The sequence below is a fragment of the Salvia splendens genome, chromosome 1, assembly GCF_004379255.2.
Source record: "Salvia splendens isolate huo1 chromosome 1, SspV2, whole genome shotgun sequence".
NCBI lineage: Eukaryota > Viridiplantae > Streptophyta > Magnoliopsida > Lamiales > Lamiaceae > Salvia > Salvia splendens.
Genome location: NC_056032.1, coordinates 38956681 through 38979696, shown reverse-complemented (window position 1 = coordinate 38979696; position 23016 = coordinate 38956681). Strand labels below are relative to the sequence as shown.

At 37.4% G+C, this 23016-nt stretch overlaps 4 protein-coding genes across 4 annotated transcripts; all 4 read right to left on the bottom strand.

Moving 5' to 3' along the window:
• Positions 1–632: 632 nt before the first annotated feature.
• LOC121751115 lies at positions 633–1483 on the bottom strand. The gene is made up of 2 exons (XM_042145831.1): positions 1401–1483; positions 633–1318 (listed from the first exon to the last, which is right to left on the bottom strand). The coding sequence occupies exons 1-2, from the start codon at positions 1470–1472 to the stop codon at positions 1067–1069; spliced, it is 324 nt and encodes a 107-aa protein (XP_042001765.1). The 5' UTR covers positions 1473–1483; the 3' UTR covers positions 633–1066.
• Positions 1484–1619: 136 nt separating this feature from the next.
• Positions 1620–2842, bottom strand: LOC121750894 (WRKY transcription factor 22-like). The gene is made up of 3 exons (XM_042145552.1): positions 2470–2842; positions 2284–2394; positions 1620–2202 (listed from the first exon to the last, which is right to left on the bottom strand). Exons 1-3 carry the CDS (start codon positions 2784–2786, stop codon positions 1935–1937), a joined length of 696 nt encoding a protein of 231 aa, XP_042001486.1. The 5' UTR covers positions 2787–2842; the 3' UTR covers positions 1620–1934.
• Positions 2843–6775: 3933 nt separating this feature from the next.
• On the bottom strand, positions 6776–7402 carry LOC121786529. The gene has a single exon (XM_042185199.1). The coding sequence runs from the start codon at positions 7400–7402 to the stop codon at positions 6776–6778; it is 627 nt and encodes a 208-aa protein (XP_042041133.1).
• Positions 7403–11328: 3926 nt separating this feature from the next.
• On the bottom strand, positions 11329–20963 carry LOC121751093 (heavy metal-associated isoprenylated plant protein 39-like). Its single transcript, XM_042145813.1, has 3 exons — positions 20470–20963; positions 12318–12393; positions 11329–11796 (listed from the first exon to the last, which is right to left on the bottom strand). The coding sequence occupies exons 1-3, from the start codon at positions 20473–20475 to the stop codon at positions 11474–11476; spliced, it is 405 nt and encodes a 134-aa protein (XP_042001747.1). The 5' UTR covers positions 20476–20963; the 3' UTR covers positions 11329–11473.
• Between the last annotated feature and the right edge of the window lie 2053 nt (positions 20964–23016).

Below are 23016 nucleotides of genomic sequence, written 5' to 3'. Positions count from 1 at the left end.
GGTGCATTGTTGTTATACATGCTGGAATTTGTTGTTTGTTGCTTCTGTGGTGTTGGGTTATGTTTGTGGGTCCTGTTGTGTGTGAAATAGCCTCCCCTTGATATGGTTTGGAGGCTTTTCACAATGCCTATGATGACATTTTTCTGAGGTGGTTTGATGTTGCTAAATTGTTGACTAAGTTGATGGAATATGTTGTTGGCTGCTGCATTCTGTGTTGGGATATGTTTGTGATTCCTGTTGTGTGTGAAATAGTCACCCCATGATATGGTTTGGAGGCTTTTCACAATGCCTATGATGACATTTTTCTGTGGTTGTTTCATGTTGCTAAATTGATGACTAAGTTGATGGAATATGTTGTTGCCTGCTGCATTCTGTGTTGGGATATGTTTGTGATTCCTGTTGTGTGTGAAATAGCCACCCTTTGATATGGTTTGGAGGCTTTTGTTGGTGTATTGCTGTTGGTTATTGCTGTGATGTGTAAAAGCCACCCCTTGTTTCTGGTTTGGAGGCTTTTGATGGTGTAGTGTGGTTGGTTGTTTCTGTGATGTGCACAAGCCACCCCTTGTTTCTGGTTTGGAGGCTTGAGCCAATGCCCTATGATGAAATTTTTCTGAGGGTCTCATAGCATTATCCTGCTTATGTGCATTACATTAGGTTTGCACTATGTATGTGTACCAAAAAACCAAAAAAAATGCAGACCCTAACCCAAAAACCATAGGGGCTGACCTACACACCAAAAAATCAGACTACCCTATCCCATACACATGACTTTGGCTGACCTAGAAGCCAAATGCATTTGACAAAGGGCCAATATCATACACTGACCGAACATTGTTCTCTGGCAGTTGTAAGTACTGAAGCACATCTCTCACAACATCCTCCTCCACCTCCAGCACATTGGGCAGCCCCCCATTTCTTTGTAGCCTGTCCTTGTTGATGTGTGGGACTTTGTATCCATTTCCACCTCTGCACTGTAGGATTTCAGTGAGGCAAGCCTGCAAGCTTAGGAAAACTTTGTTGAGAGTTTGTGGTGACAGCTCTGTAAATGAGCTACACACATTCCCCACTAGTTCATCCACAGTCTTGCATGGTTTCTCATGCTGCAGTGACTGAATTGCCCTAAAAATCCCAAGTCTAAGATGTTTGTGTCAGGGGAATTAGGTGGTTGACAAATCAGATGGATTTTAAATCCATCTGAATTGGCAACAACCTGAAAATCTGCATCCATGGCAGTTATGTGTGGGGTTGCATTATCTTGCTGAATGTAGATGTCTTTACTTGCCCCAACAGGCCATTTGGCCTTAATTGCAGGTATAATCTGTGGCCAAGAACAATATCATAACTAGATGATGATCTTTTTTGAATTATTAAGATCTGATAGAATGAAAAATGTTGCATACCTTTTGGATAAGGCAGTCCCTCATCACTGCCTCTGTGACTGAATTGATTGCTTTAGTTTCCATGGAGTACATATTTATTGTACTACTACAATGGAGCAACGATTGACATTTTAAGTATGTACATGCTTGGTTTCCATTAAAATCTAGTCATGAAGTCATAGTGGATTATCTGATGAACTAATAAAATGCAGAAGCTTATGACATACAATAGTAATGAACTAATGAAAAATATGTATACTCCTATATAAATAAATAAGCAATGGAAGACAAGGTTCTATAATATACTGTACATCAACTACCACAAATATACAACTAACATCTCATAGACATCTCTAGATTCTCTACTCCCTTTCTTTTTATCATTGCCAAAAATAATTATATTCCCTAGAAGAAGAGAAAAGAAAAAAAAAAAGATAAGATAAAAAGTTCCATGATTTCTAGATTCTCGACTAGTCTCAACGGACAAAAAAACTTGTCGGGTGGCTACAAAACGTAAACAAAAGTGAGCGAGAAGAAAAGCATCGATTCGATTCATTACCCCTCCGGCGCCGGCAAGCCCTCTCCGCCCAAATCGTCCAATCCGGAGAAAAAATCGTCGTCATCGATGTCCACCTCAGATTCCTCCGGCTTCTTAGAGTCGGGCTTGCTGCGGGTGCTGCCGGCGAGGGAATTCCGGTGGGTGGGGACGGGGTGGCTGTGGTCGCCGGTGTAAGTGATGATGAATTTTCCCGGGTCGGATTTGTTCCGCTCCACTTGCTTCCTTGCCATACACCCTTTTAATGTGCTGCATTTGTAATAACCCCTAATTTTCACAACAATTAAATTAATTAATCAGAAATCTAGTATTTTTGTTGAAACCTTCTTCAATTAAATGTAAACAGACCTTGGATATGGGGATCCCTTGATTGGCTTTTGGCCGTATTTTCGCCATGACCATACGTCGGAAGACACGCTCTCTGCCGGGACATGGCACACCTTCTTCGACTGATGTTTCCTGCAAAAAATTGGAAAATTTTAGTAAGTAGTAAAATTGAAACTAGATCCATGATTAAATTTGACATTTGGTTACCTTTTTTTGGACCTTGTGGTGCTGCGTTTTGAGGCGTTCAAGATGGAAAAAAGGTGTTGTTTTTTGGGGGAATTTTGTGTGATTTCCTGCTTGGGCTGAGGATGCTGTAGAATTCGGTGAGACGATGATAGTTCTTGCAAAACAGAGAGGGGAGAAATCGGTGGAATTTGTTGTTTCCAAATTAGCTGATGCAAATCTTCAAACGGATCTTTGGACAAAGTAAAGCTCTCCAAACTGGTGGGGTTTTGGGAGGCGGCGGCGGAAGTGGAGGTCGAGCAGCTTCTGACCACGGCGTGAAGGTCCCAGTCATCCTCCATTTTTTTTGTATCAGACAAAAATGGAAGGGCTGACTTTTTGAGGAGTAGAGAGAGGTGGAGAAACAGGGCTATATTTTATTTATGGAGAGAGCAAGTTGACTTTGGAAATGTCAAAGGGGGTAGAAACTAGAAAGTGAGTCTACGCGGTTTGGTGTATGGGGTGGGTGGGGTTGCCGACAAAAGATATGGAAGCAGAGCCACGTGGGACGGGTGCTCCACTCTAAAATCTGACTGCGTCTCATGCTTCACTACTTTCTAGATACACAAAGCATTAAAGGATAAGTTATCAAAATGTTTTTTTAACTAAATAATACTTCATCCTTCACACTTTCCTTTTTAATGAAAAAATTCCCTCACACATTTATATAAATATATTATTTTCTCTTTTCACTTAGCACACAAAACATCTCCTAAAACTCCGTGTCAATTCTCAAGTGTGACATCTACTATGGGACGGAGGGAGTACTAGTACTCATTTTGTTCCATAGTAATGAGGGTATTTCTTTTCAGCACGAAGATTAAGAAAATTTGTATTAAATGAGTTAAGTCAAGAAAGAATAAAGTAAGAAAGAAAAAAAGTAGAGAGATGAAGACGGAATAAAGTACTCAATCTGTCCCAACTAAGCAGAGTCGTATTCCTTTTTGGGATGTCTCAACTAAGTTGAATCATTTCTTTTTTTAACAAAAAACAAAACATCCATCACTCTTACTTTATCCACCATTTACTTTACTCTCTCTTTATCTTTCCTATTTTATTCATTTCTCTTACTTTTCAACACAATTTCTTAATCTGTGTGTCCAAAAGTTTTGTTTCAACTTAGTTGGGACGGAGGGAGTAAAAGAGATAAAAGTATGTGAGGAAAAATGTATTGACTTTTACTACTCAAAAGGGAAATGACTCCATTATTATGGAATGTACTAAAATGACAAAATAACTCTACTATTATGAAACGGATGGAGTATTACTAATATGAACTTAACATTCAACATTTTATAGCAAGTGAAGTACACATATTCTATCATTGTCCATATTATTAGCATATAAATACACAGTAACAACACTCATAAAATACTTCACTCACTCGATTTTCATCTATCTTAAGTACCAGAGGGTCTTCTCCAGTAAACTTATATGGTACCTTCTCTAAAATTTGGTTTGCAGTATAAACGAATCGATTGCTTGTGCCGTTGACACCCATTGGAATTTGTCGAGCACCTTGACCTAGAGCCGATTTGCGATGTCAAAATCGCATCCCCTGCTAAACTCCCATAATTTTAGATTTTTAGCCATCTAATAATCTAAACGGTTGCATTTATGATTTTTTTTCAATTTCAATTTCATTATGAATAAATATATACTCAAAATATATCTATAAAATTAGTATTGAGATAAATAAAATGAAAATAAAAAATTCTAATAGGAGTAATATTTAGCGAAGAACACAAGACAACGAGCCCTCAAATAACATCTAGCTAACCGTTCTAAAACGAAGTGTACTTCTCTATTTATTCCATGATTTAGTACTCTCTACATCTACTAAAAACATGTTGCAAAAATATGAATTAAATTTTAATAAAAAAAATAGTATACGTATTCTTAGTTGTGAATGAATTCTAATTTTTTGGGTACAATCTTGGGGTGAACAAAATATCCAAAAATGTGATCCGAATCAAATAAAACTATTGGATTTTTAACAGTTCCATATGTTCGGATCATATTTTATAAAATTTAAAGTAATCTAAAATGCGAAATATATATATTATATTAAATTTATAAATATAAAATCTTTCTGTTGGACAGTTCTAATAATATTTGGTACAAGATTTTCGGATTTTGGTATTGGATTTTTGAATTTTCGGCATTGAATTTTTGAATTTTTATAATATATTTTTATGGAATTTCGGATTTCAGAATTTGGATTGTCGGATTTTTTAATTCAGATTTTCAAACAATTATAATCGGATTCAGTTTTTATGAAATTTCGGATTTCAGAATTGGACAAAATTTTGATCTTAAATGTGAATGTTCACCCATAGTAATATATATGTACTGGTTAGTTAGTTATTATAAGTAAAGTTGATATTAGTGATGCTATGGGCATGGCTGTGTGCCCATAAATACAAGAATATTAGTAGATCAACTGAAGAGGCTGATATTTTTTCAATTGACATGATCTCCCTATTTGTGGTTTCCACTAACCAATTCGCGTATATGGTCATCTGTTCACTTGTACATTGTTGTAACTTGTCACTTTTTGGAACATGTTATATACTATGTGGGGTGTTTGGTAGGAGAGATGTGATAACATGTGATAACTTAAAATGAGATGATTTATCTTAAGAGTAGTGCTAAATGGCCATAATGTGGCTGGCCATAAAAATAAAATATTGTTACATTTAATGCTTATTTACTTGGATTTAGTTCATCTTAAAAGTAACAACAATTATCTAAGACTAATTTACCCTTTATCCCGAAATAAATACACATAAAAGACTAAGTCATCAAATCATCTTGAAACTTTGAATGTAGCTCATTTTCGTTTCTTATGTCAGATATCCACTCAGTTTTTTTTAAACTTTAATTTATTATTTCATATTTTAGAGTTTAATATCTATAACTACTTTTAAATCAGAATATATGTATATCTTTATGATATTATTAATTTTATTATTGTTGATTATATATAGATTCACTTACAAATGAAATAATTTAAAGTATATTATATTTAACATTAATATTTAAATAACTTATAAATAAAATAAATGTAAACGTTATACTATATAATTATTTTACATACTAATTCAAACTTTTTTAGAAAAGATTGTTCCAATATTAAAAGTATATATAGAAAATATATTCTGATTACATAAAATATAAAATTGATGGTTGGAGATTAATTGAAATCTTGAATGGTTCATAAAAAATTGAGACACAAACTATTGTGCAATTCATAATAAAAATCCATTGAAATCCTCAATAATTCAATCAAATCGAAATTAATTAAATTATTAATTGAATATAAGATCAATTAGGAATTTTTTTATTTTTTTATTAAATCTAAAATTTAATATGAACTCTCAGTTGTTCAATTATACTGAATTTAAACACTTAGTTGAAAATCATTTGAGATACTTAATTAAAAAATTTAAAATAAAATCAATCAAAATTTCTATATATAGAAAACATAAGTAATTATACCTTGCGTAAATTATTGCTAGTGCACACTCTTAATTTATGTCGGACAATTTTTAAGATAATTGGAAATCAAATTCTTAAGTTCAAAACCATAGTAATATATAAATTGTTATTTAAAAAAATTAAAATTTATTTGAAAATAAATACTCCCTCAGTAGTCCGTCTTGTACTACTTACACTTTTGTTTTTGAGTCGTAAATTAAAGATGGAGTAATTCGTGTAATTAAATTAGTATTTTAATTTTAAGTATAATAAAAGGATACTTAATAATAGAATACTTAATTAACTATAATATATTAATTAAATACCATGATTCTTACTTGAAATATAAATAGTATTAGTAGTTTAAGAAGAGCCAAACAAGAAAGGTGTGACTAACATTACACAAGGTAGTAGTCAATCGTATCAAATGAATTGTCATTTAAGGATTCAATGATACAATAAGCTCCTACGAAACAACAGAATCAATCGTATCAAATGAATTGTCATTTAAAGATTCAATGATACAATAAGCTCCTACAAAACAACAGAATCTTTATTGTCATAAACAAACTCAATTAATACAATATTATATACAATTGAATCTCCAATATAAGTAATATATTGAAAATTATAGTTTATAATTCAATTATTTATAAAACGATAATGATACTAGTTAGTGGCGGATCCAGGTATAATGATTAATCATTATATAACATACCAAAATAAAAACTAATACTAAAAGCAATATATTTTGAAATATACAAATTTTAGAGTCATACATTTCAAAATACAAAAATAAACTACATTATATCTAATTTATTTTTCGACGAGTCTTCATTTCTTCAAAACGATTCACTATATCATCATCGGATACTTGTAGAAACACATCTTTCTCAATGAAAGTGACCAAACAATCGTTCAAAGGTTGATCACTCATTCTATTTCTCAACTTATTCTTCACAAACGTCATTCTAGAAAACACTCTCTCTACACTTGCAGTGGCAACCGGAAGAATCAAAATCAACTTGATAAGCAAAACCACAAGCGAATAAACCACATCTCTTTTTGTTTCAACAAGCTTCACCAAAAGAGAACTAATATCTCGCAAATTCTGAAAGTCTTCATCACTTCTCATATCTCTAATGAATATATCAAGTTGGCACTCAAGGTCCATCAAATCAATGTTTGAAAAATCGGAAGGATAAAAAGTGGCAAGTTTGAGTACCTTTTCCTTGTCAAAAGAAGAGAAGCCATCTTTAGGATTGAAGCAAGCCATACATCTGAGCAACTCCATATTAACTTCATCGAATCGATTATCAAGTTCTTGAAGTAATAAGTCAATCACTTTGATAAACACATCAACACGAAAATAATGAAGATATGAAACTTGTTGAACAAAACGTTTTGATCTTCCATGAGGGCTATAGTGAGCTTTCATATCTGGAACAACAATGCCATGTTTATTGCAAATTGAGATTACCTTGTTCAAGTGAATCTCCCATCCATCCTCCCTCCCTCATTTTCTGTAGTTGATATTTGGTTAAAGTGACAAGCCTCATAGCATTAATGATGTCTTGATCTCTTCTTTGCAAAGCAAGACACAAATTTTTAAAATTATAACTAGACATAAAAAAACAACTTATCATGGAAGTCAGAAGATCAAATTTTTAAAATTGAAACACAATAATTTAGAATCCAAAACAACAATTAAGCTATTTAAAATTAGATACTTGTGCATTTAATACTCTATAATCCCTAAAATAATACATAATTGAGAATTTCTCATCCACAAATAATTGGAAGCACGGTTGTTTTCAATTCACCCCAATTTCAAGACAATAAGAGAGAGTCATAAAGTGTAAAACATTATTCTATTTTGCACAAGCTGCCAAAATCCCTAAATTATTTAATGAACTAAACTTTTACACCTAAATTCCTAATCACTCACCTTTTCAACAATGAACAAAGTGTATGATGAAAATTGAGGCGGCAAGTCACGGAAGAAGGCAAGAAACCGGAGTTGGAGAGCGGTAGTCGGCGGCGGAAGAAGGCAAGAAGCAGAAGCAGTCGGCGGTTTTCAATTGGGGATGGCAATAGGTTTGTTATTTTTATTGTGTTCTGTAAAAAAATGCTTTGAATTAAAATTGAGTTTTACCACTTTTTGATTTATTAAATATATTTTATTTCTTTTTCAGTATTTATTGGAGGAATAGCCAAATATGGATTAGGGGGACATTAGTTTTTGGCCGCGTAGTTTTTGGAGTAGCCAAATAGGGGGACATTATACATATATTATTAATATAAACTCAGAATTTGTATTTAAATATATAATACTACTAAAAAAAAAATTTGGGTACACTCGTACCCCTTGTCCCTACTCCCTCCGCCACTGATACTAGTAATATGTTGAAAACTTAAAGTCGTGTGCGGTTATAATAATAGTAGTAATTAGATTATTCAACTTCTTTGGGGTCTCAAATAATACTAATTCAGATGTGGATTTTAGTGTTAATTTCAATTGTTCTTAAATTTAAGAGCAAATTTTGATTAGTATCTAATTCACATATATAAACAAAAATTTAAATACATTAAAATAATAATAATAATAATAATAATATAATACTCAATTATACTATAATTTTCATACGAATTACTAGTATACACACGTAAACACTATATAAATAAATACTAAGTATATCAATCCATAAAATACTATATTATATTACCTCCGTCCATTCTACTCGCACTTTTATATTTCAGCTCATCTCAAACTATTTGTATTATTTCAATTTTAAGTAAGAATTATACTAGTATTTAATTGTTTCATTATTTAGTGTTTCGATGGAGTGTTTCGAAAAGAAACGCTTCACCCAACAAGGATAATATTTTTATATAGAATAATCCCACATGAGATTTGTAGTGCGACAAGCCTCTAGGTCTCAAACATGCAATCCAAAATATACTAATATCCTAATATAGTAACTACGCTTGAGAATAAGAAACATTGAAATAAGTTCATTAAGTGATTTATACGAACTTTACCTGGACATGAAACAATAAATGAAGAACATTTTGTCTTTAAGTATTTAAATAAACTATTCCCCATCTCAAATTTCACCGACTAAATCAGCAATTGGGATAACAAATAAAGCCCAGGCCCAACATTAGCCCAGCATTGATTGCTAGCTCATGTGATAAAAAGTGCGTGGACCACTCAAATTTGATGATAAATGAAAAACTCTGTTTTTTTTTCTTATTTCTCTTCTTTTAAATTAAACTTGCATCAAAATAAAACGCATTTGTAAGAAAATAGAAGAGAATTTAAACGCATGGAAAATTACCAACTATGTTGAATGAAACTTTTGTGTATGCAAATGGGTTTAGCGATAGAGTGATCAGTGTTTGATTTCATTGATTTAAGATTTGAATATTTTACCTCCGTTCATGAAAAATAGTTATGTTTTTTCTATTTTGGATTGATTATCAAAATTAATCTCTATCTATTTTTAGCAAATTTCTTTCTAATGCAGTTTCCACTTAATAATATTTCAACCATTTATTATATATATCTCTTATTTTATCAAATTTGCATTAAAACATGTGTCGTCCACCGCTAAAGCTATTTTTTATAGATGGGTGTATTTATTTATCCAAAAAATTAAATGAAAAAAAAGAAATACATATTCAAGCGTTGTCAAGATGGCGTGGCACATTTAATTTAGCCGTGCAATGTCTCTTTGATTGAATTTAATGTATCAGGGATGATTCTCAGGTCATTTTCGCATTATTGGAAAATTGACTTCAAACTACAAATGTCATATTCTACTATCAACTTGATTGAAAAACGACTACCTAAAATTTCACAACCAATATTTATTTTTCTTTGATAAGGACCTACTTAAGAGCATCCACATCCGTACTCTTGCCAACGAACATGGATGTGAGCCCGGATCCACTTTTACTCCTGTTCTTAGGCAAGAGCACAACACTCACATCCGTACTCTTCCGCAATGACAAGCTCAAGGGTTCACTATTCTATTATTCAATTTAAATAAAAATATTTCCGCAATATTAAAATGCATTAAAATTACCCGAAATAATATTACAAATTATAAAAAATTAAAAAATTACATAATTAAAATCCTAAAAATTAAAAATTACATAATTAAAATCCTAAAAATTGAGATTGAGAGAGTTGTTTGGTATAGTGTCATTTTTTGTGTTTGAAATGAGAGTATTTATAGATGAAAGTATGAATTTTGGGGTAAAAATAATGAAAAAATAAATTAAAAGTGTGGAAAGAATGGATATATTTTATAAGGAAGTGAGAAAATATTTTTTTTATTAAATCTGAATTTTTCATATTTTTTTGATTTTTTAAAAAATAAAAAAAATGATAAACCAACGGGCCAATCGGAGCATGCCACGTCGACGCCTCGTGCTCTTGCCGTTGGCACGGACGTGCTCTATGCATAGAGCAGCGCCCTGCCGTCGGCAAGAGCACAACGGCGGACAGGGCTTGTCCTTGCCGACGGCAAGAGCACGTTCGTCGGCAAGGACACCGCTGTGGATGCTCTAACCGGCCATCACTTTATGTTTTGAGGAGAGCAAGAGGTGATGTTTAACTAAGATTAACTAAGATATAGTACTACAGAAAAGACAAGATTAACTAATGTATAACATCAAATGCACCTCCAGCATCAATGGTGGGCTAGTACTGCGATTCTCGAATGCTCTAAAAAATATTTTTCTCTTTAAAAAGCCTCATGCATGATTCAAGACAGAAACTTGATAGACAAATTCTCCAATTCAAATCTATAATTATAACACCCTATAACGTGAGTATTTAAGAAAAACATTTGCCGACATATATATCAAAGTTCAAATTAAAAAAAAACCCCAGAGTTCGATCAAAATATACTCAATCTTGCAACTTTCAATTATATTCAACTATATTATTCTTCATTGTCCCATTAATTTGGATCTGAGATAAATTGTAAATTGAAATGATTTTAAAGTCAAAATACATCAGTCTTCTCTTGTATTCTTTACTTTTTAAATTAAACTTCATAGCTTTTATGATTATATATAAATATGCATAAAAAACCACAGATTTCAGCTTCCATGTCATATACAATTTCTTTTAAATTAAATCAATAAAATAATTGAGAAAAATACTAACATTACGACATAAATAATTGAATATATTTGTAATTTGTGGAATTGACTAAAATTTTATAAAATTTCATGATTTTTCCGATAATCTATTTCACTTTACCATTCTATTTTTCTGTCTTTATCAAAATATATTAAGCATATTAACTTTACAACAAGGATCTTCAAGTGTGGAGCGGGCCCTCACTCTTACAAATATATGTGAATAATAATAATTAAACTTTTAAAATTTTAAAAAAACATTATTAATTATATATACACAACAAAATCCGGAAAAGACTATTATAGCCTTGACAAGTAAGAGCAGAATTGCTCAGTTTTTGTTCAAAATTAGCTAAGAGATGGCACATGCATTCGGATTCTCTTCCATGCTGTGATGCAGATAGTAGTATGTGTTCATCGGCGGATAACACTGACGGAACGGTATCACCGTGCCAATACTGGGGTCCGATTCCGCCTTCTCCTTCTTCTCACCTCCCTTTTTGGGGTCTTCTTTCTTCCCCTCTTCCTTTTTCTCTGGCTCCTTAGATGGGCCAATGGAGATGATGTCGACTTGCCAGTTTTTCTTGCGCAGTTTGCTTACCACTCTCACCGGATCAACTGTCCCGACCACTATTAGCTTCTTGCCCTTCATGTCAATGGTGATCTCATCGATTCCTACGCCAAGAATGGTATATAAGTCAATGAAAGTGCAATGCTTGATCTACATTTGCAACATTCACATGTGAAATCAATGAGTATATCCTCACTTTCTATGTTGTCCAAATAAGAGAAGATCTTAGGCTTACATAAACCAAATAACATAATTTCCTATGCTTCATTCAACTGCACTAATGATGTTCATTGAAGTGTTGTTTTGTCTCTCATTTCCACCATAAGTGCATTTATGAGTGAATGAATGTCCAAAACCATCTCAATATCACCAGCATTAGTCTCAATTGTATCTCTATATTTGAAAATGAGATACCTTAAAATGTGAGCAATTTTAATGAAAATATGATTTTGTAATGAGTGCAGATTTGTCTCCCCTGTTTGGATATGCATAAACACGAAAATATTAATAATTCAAGAATTTTAGGCGGGAATAGTAAACTCTCTGACATGCTACAATTATTTTTTTTTAAAATATTTATTTGCACATGGAGTTTTAATAACACAAACCAATTTTACAAGCAAACCTGAAAGGGCAGTCACAGTTTTGAGAGCCCTTCTTTTGTCTCTGTCTTCTTCCAGATCCAGTTTCAGAACAAACTTCTGCAAAAAAAAAACACATAATTATATAAACGAAAATCTTGTAGTAAAACAAAATAAAAACATTGCACACAAATGTGTATGTGTGAAAATTGAAATATGGTTTTGCTAAAAGATAAATAAACAGGAAAAGAAAAAAGTGCAAGATCATAAAGCAATTATCTTTATTGAAACAAACACACACACACGAAATCCTCGGAATCAACCATGGAATATGATGGGGTACGAACTAAACAAGCCCAACAGCAGTGACGGCCCATCAGCCCAAAGCCCAAGGAAGAGTATGAGTTCGGCATTACCAAAGAGTTCGGAGGAGTTCGGCATTACCAAAGAGTTCGGCCTCAGCCTACAGCTCGGTAAAAGCCAACCAATCAAGCTCTGCTCTCAGGTCGGCATCAAGCTCTACTCTCAGATCGGCAACCAAAGCAGTTCGGTCTCAGTATTCGACCGAACAAGGAGTTAGTGGACCCATGCAGGATTTCCACAACTTCCAACACACCCACTACCACGTGGCGTCAACTCAGGCCACGATCTTAGGCCATGACCTACACGACCTCCACGACCTAGAGTGATGATGTAAGCCACGATCTTAGTTCAATGTATAAATAGAACTTAGATCTGGTAGAAAAGGGTTAGAATCTCTCTGGAGAAATAATCATATAGCAAGTCTGTGTTGTAAGCTGTAATTCGCAGATCAAGCAATACAAACCTGCCCCCATTTCTCCCCGTGGACGTAGATTTACCTCAGTAAATCGAACCACGTAAAATTCTCTGTGTCGTAATTTATTTTTACGAGCATTCATCATCACCAAAAATTCGCCGACTCATCACTGGCGCCGTCTGTGGGAAACAGAGAACAAAATTTGTGATAAAGCGAATTTTTGATCCATTTTTTCCACCCAAAAAATGCATACCAGATCGCAGAGTACCCGTATTCCTGCCCGTGAGAACCAGGAGGAAGCCAATCCATCCCATAGGTCGGGAAAACAGCCTAGGGATAAATCCACCACCAGTTCTCATGGTGGAGGAACAAGCCGCTCCAAAAGCCGTCACACCGAGTCTTCCCAGCAGCCCGATTTGAACGAGGCTGTCAAGCTGTTTTTGGCGGAAAAGCAGGAGGAATTCTTAACCTTCCTGCAAAAAAGCCAAAAGCAGCCGGGGACAAAAACGGCGGATTCTCCCTCTCCCTCCATACGAGACAGTCACTACCGCAGTAGTGTCATGTCTTCCAGAAGAAAGAATCCTCGGTACCGGAATCACAGGAGAACTCCATCTCCTCCATACCGAAGAAATGTCGGGTTCGCCATGTACGGAGTATTGAGGACTCCGTTCTCGGACGATATTACCCGAACTCCCCTTCCACAGAACTACCGAACTCCGTCGATAACCTATGACGGACTCGTGGATCCTCATGACTTCCTGGGACGCTATCAGTATAATATGGCGAACCAAGGTCTCAATGAGGTCCATATGTGCAAGCTGTTCCCCGAGCTGCTCATCGGGAACGCCAGAAGGTGGTTCGACAGCCTTCCTCAAGGCAGCATTAGATCCTACCGAGATCTGATGGATGCTTTCCACAGGAGGTTCTTTCAGAAAGCGGAAAGCCCGAAATACTTCGGCTCAGCTGCTTTCTATACGTCAAGGTCGCGACGAAAAGATCAGCGACTTCCTGACGAGATTCCATAAGGAATGCCTACAGGTAGATAATCTCAATGATCTACTTGTCATTTCGGCATTCCAAAATGGAATCCTGCCCGGAGCTCTCTACAGAAAGCTCGTGGAGTGCGGTCCGCAAACAGCTCAAGAGATGTGGGACCTTGCGGACAAGTTTTCTCGTGCCGATGAGGCAGACCGTCGAAAACGGTCTTTAGACAGCTCATCTAGAGAAGACAAAAAGAAGCCCGGTCATAGCGATCAGAGGCATCCTCGCCGAACACCTTCTCCACTAAAGGAGAGATAGCGGTCATCCGAGGTGATCGAAAAAGAGCAAGTGTGTTCGCAGATTGCGCTTAAAAGTGCCGAGCAATCAGTTCGGCACCATCAAGCATAGCAATCACAGCAGCCGGAATCAGAGGCCGGCGAAATGACCGAAGTCACACCGGAGCCGAACTCGATGGTGTACGGCACTGAAGCCGTGATTCCGGTTGAGATCGGCATATCCAGTCCCCGAACTCAATTTCTCCTCAGAAATGAATGGTGACGGACTAAGAGCCGAACTACATCTGGCCGAAGAAAGAAGAGAATTGGCCTGCATAAAAGCAGCCAAGTACAAGGAGCAAGTAGCCCGGTATTATAACCAAAGGGTGAAAAAGCTGCAATTTCAAGTGGGAGATCTCATCTTGAGAAACAACGAAGTAAGCCGAGCAGAAAAGCTGGGCGAACTCGAACCCACATGGGAAGTTCCATATCGGGTGTCAGAAGTCCTCGGCAAAGGGTCTTACAAATTGACTCACGTGTCAAGAGCACAAGTACCCCGAACATGGTACGTTTCCAACCTCAAAAAGTTCCATTTGTAAGAGACAGTCCGGTCAATGTGCTTTCTTTGGTTTGCTTGGTTTTTGTTCGTCTCTATGTGCTTTTTATTTGTCTATATGCCTTGTCTATGTGCGTGTCGTCTCTTACAAATGTTACTGAGGTATCTTGTTCTTCGAAGGCTGATCCCCTTCTTAGAACATATACAAGCTAAACGATTGTGAGTCAAAGCTTCTACAGAAGATACAAGACCACAATTCAGCTTAAACAAGCAGTTCGTCCGAAACGAGCTGCAACAAGCCAACGATTGTGCGTCAAAGCTTCTAAAGAGGATACAAGACCACAATTCAGCTTAAACAAGCAGTTCGTCTGAAACGAGCTGCAACAAGCCCACGATTGTGTGTCAAAGCTTCTAAAGAGGATACAAGACCACAATTCAGCTTAAACAAGCAGTTCGTCTGAAACGAGCTGCAACAAGCCCACGATTGTGTGTCAAAGCTTCTAAAGAGGATACAAGACCACAATTCTGCTTAAGAATCAAGCACTTCGTCTGAAACGAACTGCAACAAAAGTCCGATTCTCGCGATAAAACTTGCCTGAATTAGGACAAGGGAAAGTCCAATCCACGCGATAAAACTCGCCGAATTAGGACGACCAAGTTCGGTCAAAGCAGTTTACCTCATAAGACCGAGGACGACCATGTCTAGTCAAAGAGGTTTACTGCATAAGACCACTTCGGTTAACTGGGAAAGTCCGATCCACGCGATAAAACTCGCCGAATTAGGACAAGGGAAAGTTCGATCCCGGCGACGAAAATCGCCAAATTAGAACACAAAGACGAGTCCGGTCAAAGATGTTTATTTCATCAGACCAAAGACGAGTCCGGTCAAAGATGTTTATTTCATCAGACCAAAGACGAGTCCGGTCAAAGATGTTTATTTCATCAGACCAAAGACGAGTCCGGTCAAAGATGTTTATTTCATCAGACCAAAGACGAGTCCGGTCAAAGATGTTTATTTCATCAGACCAAAGACGAGTCCGGTCAAAGATGTTTATTTCATCAGACCAAAGACGAGTCCGGTCAAAGATGTTTATTTCATCAGACCAAAGACGAGTCCGGTCAAAGATGTTTATTTCATCAGACCAAAGACGAGTCCGGTCAAAGATGTTTATTTCATCAGACCAAAGACGAGTCCGGTCAAAGATGTTTATTTCATCAGACCAAAGACGAGTCCGGTCAAAGATGTTTATTTCATCAGACCAAAGACGAGTCCGGTCAAAGATGTTTATTTCATCAGACCAAAGACGAGTCCGGTCAAAGATGTTTATTTCATCAGACCAAAGACGAGTCCGGTCAAAGATGTTTATTTCATCAGACCAAAGACGAGTCCGGTCAAAGATGTTTATTTCATCAGACCAAAGACGAGTCCGGTCAAAGATGTTTATTTCATCAGACCAAAGACGAGTCCGGTCAAAGATGTTTATTTCATCAGACCAAAGACGAGTCCGGTCAAAGATGTTTATTTCATCAGACCAAGGACCAAGTCCGGTCAAAGAAATTTACTTCATAAGACCGAGGACAAGTACGATGAAATTTTTTCGCTAAGCTGTAAATACAGTGTTAGAAGCGAAAACAAAATTTCATTTATCAAATCTTGTTCAGCATACAACTCCGCTACCCTACAAAATGGCGTTACGCTATTACAAAGGACTATTCTACTGTCCAGGGTTGCTGAAGTTAAGCCACCTATCTGCAAAATCCTCTGGAAGCCGAGTTCGGTTGTTCCGAGCAGATGAAGAATAAGCAGGTCGACGAGATGCTATCCTCGACCCAACGCCTCTTCCCCGAGCCAGAGAAGTCCTAACACCTCGGCGATGAAGAGTCTCTGCAATAAGCATCTGCTGATCTTGCTCGCTCATAGTCACAACTCCTCGGCGAATTTCAGTCCGTCCCCGTCTTGACGATTCCGGTTGCTCCTGAGCCCGTTCTCGTCTTGACGTTTCCGGCTGTTCCGGAGTTCGTTGTTGGCTGGGAGTAGGATTTTGAACAAGGGAACCAGAGGTTTGATCTGGAGTGCGAGCATCTGTTGGCGCGATATGCCGGAGGAATCTCTCAATTGAGGGACGCCGGGCAAGAACAATGTCGTACCGAGAAGCCCAGCGCCGCAATGATTTCACGACTTGTTGGCAAGCCGAGCTCTCCAGCGCATTGTTCCTCCGGAGTACATTATACTCCTCCCACAGTTCGTCAACTCGTTCCTGAACTTCTGATATGGTCATTCCCCCGCGCACACGGATGTAATCCTCATACGCAGTCCTCTCAGCAATGGCCGTATTCAGCTCGGCCTCCAGATCTTTCTTATCGGACTCTAAGTCCTTGATATCGGCCTCCAGCTTCACTAAACGAGCCAGAAGCTCGTCATTCTTCGTCTGATCGGCTATAGCTCTTCTCTCAGCTTCGTCCAAAGCCGAAGAGTACAGCCGTTTCCAGTGAAGTATCTCCATCTCCTTGGGTACAAAGCAGCTATATTAGTTCGGCAGCTATACCGAGCAGATAGTAAAATACAACAGGAATAAAGGCGAGTACGAAAAGCTATACGAAGACAAATGTAGAGAATTTTTCATTCACAAGGAAAATTTTTTACACTAGGGCTTCAAGGCCATTTTACAAGGAAGAAACTAGACTAAGAGAAGGGAGACGAAATCATACTCCGCCTGCTTCGTCTCCGGCTCCTCGGTCTGGTACAGCTTCCTTCTCCTGGGCTACCTCAGCCTCGGCCTCGCCTCCTGCCGGCCTCGCCTCCGCCTCCTGATCGGCCTCCTTCTCCGGATGCCCGGCCTGATCGACTTCGGCCTCCCGCTCCAGCGGCTCGGCCTCACCCTCTCCGTTGTAAGTCGAAGCGGGTGAAACGGGTCCCACGGAGGCAAAGATAGCCTCCAGGTTCTCGTCCCGATCAGCTCGACAACTCCGGACTCGGTCTGCAGAAAGCAGGACCGAAGATGAAGCGAGCTCCTCAAGGAGCGGCAGATTCTGAAGCCGAGCTGCTATCTCTCGGCTGTACAGAGGCAGCACGACGTCGGCCCCCTGCTCGCCCTTATCGGCAATTAGCCTTACCAGGCTACCGACAAAGGCCGAGAACTGGCTGCTCAAAAAGAGTTTCTCCGTGTAAACACGGAGAGCCTCCCCTTGGGCAACCACGGCAGCAGCATCGCTCCGCTTCGCCTGCTCTCGCTGGATGACGAGCTGGTTTTTGGCAAACTGAGCTTCATCCTGGGCCGAAATCCTAGCAGCTCTGGCCTTCTCAAAGTTAGCCTCAGCCTGTTCGGCCCGATGACAAGCAGCTGCCAACTTCCTCTGCATCTCGGCATAGTCATTGGACGCTTTGGAGAGTTCGACGGCGACGAGCTTGGAGAGCATATCGTTCCTCTGAAAATGGACAAGGAAAAAAGTCAACAGAGGGCACCAAAAATACAGGACAGAAGCCAAGCCAAAGAATCAAGAAGACAATTCACCTCGGCGAAGTCCGTGGGCCATAAAAATGGCTCACAGATATGCTCCGAAGGAGGCGCCAAGACCACGTCTTTCTCTGGCGCTCTCGGGGGCTTCTGGGTCCTCCCCTTCCTACTTGCCGAAGTCGACTCCGGCTTCTTTGGACCCGAAGAGGTCTTTTGCCTCTTCGGATTCTTCTCGGCATCAGGCGCCGAGCTGGTAGCCTTCTCTTTCTCCGGCTCCTCAAGCTCGGAGGACTTTCGGATAGCCTTATTCAGCATGAACACTGCCAAAAAGCAAGAAAACAAGGTTAGTTTTCTTCGTTAAAGCAGTAGAGCATAAAGATAAAGAGAAATCCTCACCCTCGGCCTCTTCGTCCGAAGACGAGATATTGAACACGAGGTCGCCCTTGACGAGCTCAGTTTCCGAATACTGTTTCCTAATCATAGGAATCTTATTGAGCTCGCCCTCGAGCTCGGCCAACGGTTCTAACCGAGGATGGGGAATCACGGACTTCGGCCTTCTCCAAGGAAAGCCCGGAGCCGAAGTCCTATTATAAAAAAAGAAACGGTTTTTGCCATTTCGGCCACTTGGTTTTGCAGAAGGCCCTAAAAGGCTGTAAGGGGATCAAGTAAAACCAAGATCCCTTCCTTTTAAACTGGAAAAAATTAAGGATTGCCCTCAGAGACAGATCCTTATCTAGCCTACGCAGTTCGGCAGCAAAAGCCGATAAGTGCCTCCAAGAGTTCGGAGTCACCTGACCTAAAGGGAGTTGAAAAAAATCAAGAAGCTCTACAAAAGGTGGGGGAAGAGGAAAACGAAGCCCGCATTCTAAGCAGGCTTCGTAAACGGTGGCATAACCCTCCGGCGGGTCGTTAGCCCTATGATCATCGTCGGGAACCACCGCCTTCCCCCCAGGTAAAAAATATTTCTCGTGAAGGGATATCACAGTATCCTTACTCAAGATACTGTGAAAATACTCTACGGTCTTCTCCCCGGATTCTTTCCGGCTAGAAGACCCCTTATCCCCTTTCCTACCGCTACCCGACACCGAAGAAGAAGAAGAAGACATTTTTCTTACTTTTTGAAAGTGAAGAAAGTCTGAAGAAGCTCTTGAAAGCGGAAGAAAATTTCTCGAGAAAGAGAGAGTATAGAAGACGCAACAGCAAAGGTGTTCAAATGAGGAAGAAAGAGCATATTTATCAGATTCGGCGAAGATTTCAAAATCGTCGCACCGTTTCGAATCCCACCTTTTCAGGATTCAACGGCCGGATTTTACTGTCGCATTTAATGCAGTCACATGCAAGGCACGTCCCCTGACGTCAGCCTCCCCCGTACCTTTATCCAGAATGCCGAAGTGACTCGCTTCGCCGAAGTGATTCACTTCGTCTTTCGGGGGGGGGGGTAGTGATGGGGTACGAACTAAACAAGCCCAACAGCAGTGACGGCCCATCAGCCCAAAGCCCAAGGAAGAGTATGAGTTCGGCATTACCAAAGAGTTCGGAGGAGTTCGGCATTACCAAAGAGTTCGGCCTCAGCCTACAGCTCGGTAAAAGCCAACCAATCAAGCTCTGCTCTCAGGTCGGCATCAAGCTCTACTCTCAGATCGGCAACCAAAGCAGTTCGGTCTCAGTATTCGACCGAACAAGGAGTTAGTGGACCCATGCAGGATTTCCACAACTTCCAACACACCCACTACCACGTGGCGTCAACTCAGGCCACGATCTTAGGCCATGACCTACACGACCTCCACGACCTAGAGTGATGATGTAAGCCACGATCTTAGTTCAATGTATAAATAGAACTTAGATCTGGTAGAAAAGGGTTAGAATCTCTCTGGAGAAATAATCATATAGCAAGTCTGTGTTGTAAGCTGTAATTCGCAGATCAAGCAATACAAACCTGCCCCCATTTCTCCCCGTGGACGTAGATTTACCTCAGTAAATCGAACCACGTAAAATTCTCTGTGTCGTAATTTATTTTTACGAGCATTCATCATCACCAAAAATTCGCCGACTCATCAGAATAATTATTGAAGAAATAAAAAGAGAAGCACATACAAAGGTTGCAAATCCAAAAAAATAAAGTAAAAGGAAAAGGAGAAGAATGAAGGCAACCTTCATTTGTGGTTGAAAAGAGAAATTAGTGAGCCTGAAAATGGTGGTGGGTGAGTAATTAAGAGGGGATAGTGAAAAATAAGAGGGAGATGACAGAAAATGAAAAGTGATGGAGCGAGAAAGAGACGGAGGCTAAATTAAAGCACAAGATTGTGCTGCAAACTACCAAGGCAAGAATGCTTCTTAAATGGGAGGTTATGAACCAAAATAAAACAATTGCTCTCTCTCTCTCTCTCTCAAATGGGAGGTTATGAAATAGAAAAATGGGATTCAGTGCACGTTTCAGCCTGGGAAATGGGTGCGGCACAGGTGTATAGTAATGCAGCAGAAATTAGAGAGATAGAGGTAGCAAGAGAGAGAGGAGGAGTAGCTAGGGGTGGAGCTAGGAATTTGTAGAAAGGGAGCAAATTTTTATGCGAAAGAATTTTAAGTATTTTTGAGAAGGGGGCAGTAAGAGATTGAATGAAATAAAATTTATAATAAGTAATATATAAAATGAGGAGGGGGCAAATGCCCTATCTAGATTCCCCATTCCCCTGGGAGTACCTGAATTTGAGTGTATCCTTCCCCATACATAATGTGCTAAACAGATGGTGATAAGTAGCAAAGAATAAAAAAAAATTATTAATTTTTGATAAAAATAAAAATGATTCAATTAATTTAAAACTTCTCAACATAGTAAAATGACCCTATTAACATGGAACGGAGCGAGTAGAAAATTTGGATGTGGCAACAACGTTCACAGGCGCCAAACTGAAAAAAAATGATACTCCTTTCGTTCCGTATTAATAGAGTCATTTTTCTATTTCGAAAAGTTCCAAGTTAATTGATTCGTTTCTATTTTTGATAAAAAAAATAATTCTCTCTTTTACTTTATTCTCTCTTACTTTTTCACCATTCATTTAACACATTATTTTTAAACTTCGTGACGAAAAGAAATGTCTCTATTGACAAGGAATGGAGAGAGTATAGTAGTAGCAATTTCATTAGCCTATTTTATCTTACAAAATGAATTTCATTTATTTTATTTGCACTTTCTATTTCTTACTTTCACTTTTTTTCTTCCCTTCTCAAATTTTAGCCCTTTAACTCTCCGATATATTAACAATTACTATCTTTATGTGCATAAATTGAGTAGTAATAATATAATTTCTCCGTCTCAATTAATGACATATACTATATCTTTATAAAATGTTCCAATTAATATAATACACTTTTATTTTTAGAACTAAAATACGATAAATTAACTTAATTAATCATAACTATTAATTCAACCTACCTAATCCCTAACTCTAGAAAGGTGATCGCCGCTGCCTCCATTCCTAATCGTTTTCGTTATTGTTTCAATTGCAATTCCAGCGTATACGGAGTACAATATGTTTTACTCCCTCCTTTCATTATTCCGAGTCATTTTTTCATTTTTGATATTTCATCGTAGTATAGTCATCTCTTACTTTATTCTTTCACTTTTTCATCTGTTGTATTTTATTATTTTTTTTATCTAATACATTATATATATTTTTCTTAGTCGTCGTGCCGAAAAAAAATACCTCCACTATTATGCAACAGACGAGTAATTAAAATTCAAGCTCCCGAGTATTTTGCAAAGGAATTAGTAAATATTTTGAAAGCTATATGCATTGTAGGGCATAATAAACCGGCCTATACATATGCAATAAATGGGTGCTTGACTATTGTGTACATATATATACTTTACATTACGTAGGCTATGTACCTAGATCGTATAGGTTATATTATACCATTAATTATCTTTTTAGTAAGTATATATATATATAGGTTTACTATATATACTAATATAGTAAAATACTCTAATAGCCAAAAATATACTCCTAATTGTAGGCTAATCCAAGTCCTTAAGCACCACTAACTTTAAATATAGTGAAAAATAGTAGTACTATGAATTTTTAGCTTGTAGACAATTTCTTATAAAATCAAATTTCACCTAAATTAAATTCAAGGTGCGTGTTATTATAATATCCAAAACTGTGGCGGTGGCATGTTCATAACTTCTAACTAGACTGCATCATTTCATAAAAAATAAAAAATAAAATCAAATTATATATGATAAGATTATCTAATTTAATTTTTAAAACGACATCATTTCAATGTTTTGATTTGTCAATTCAAAACTGATCTAATCATGTCCTCCGAAATTACCATTGAACTTGTCACTAAGATTTCATTTTGCAAGAATACTTGATCACAAAAAAATTGACTACATACTAAAAGTTTGTGCATTTTTCATCACGTTCAAAGTTGGTAGTACTGGCTCATGTAATTGGTGTATTTTTTATTAATCGTAACAAGTATTTTATTTATCTGATTTATATTAATAGTTATAAATAATTATTGACATCATTAATATTCCAAATTACAAATAATATAAAAATCAATACCTGATGTGTAAATTTATTTGTTTTTAAGTTATAAAAAACTGAACAAACTAAACTTTATTTTTTGTAATTTGTAAATTATATATATTTCTATAATTTTGAAGTTATTGAAAATTTGAAATTAAAATAGATG

Coding starts and splice junctions, on each gene's coding strand:
- LOC121750894 (XM_042145552.1), bottom strand. CDS start 2,786: ATGGAGGATGACTGGGACCTTCACGCCGTGGTCAGAAGCTGCTCGACC. Junction 2,395..2,469: donor ACCACAAGGTCCAAAAAAAG/GTAACCAAATGT, acceptor AATTTTTTGCAG/GAAACATCAGTCGAAGAAGG. Junction 2,203..2,283: donor AAGGGATCCCCATATCCAAG/GTCTGTTTACAT, acceptor TGTGAAAATTAG/GGGTTATTACAAATGCAGCA.
- LOC121751093 (XM_042145813.1), bottom strand. Junction 11,797..12,317: donor AACTGTGACTGCCCTTTCAG/GTTTGCTTGTAA, acceptor TTCTTGGCGTAG/GAATCGATGAGATCACCATT.
- LOC121751115 (XM_042145831.1), bottom strand. CDS start 1,472: ATGTACTCCATGGAAACTAAAGCAATCAATTCAGTCACAGAGGCAGTG. Junction 1,319..1,400: donor GGGACTGCCTTATCCAAAAG/GTATGCAACATT, acceptor TCTTGGCCACAG/ATTATACCTGCAATTAAGGC.
- LOC121786529 (XM_042185199.1), bottom strand. CDS start 7,402: ATGAAAGCTCACTATAGCCCTCATGGAAGATCAAAACGTTTTGTTCAA.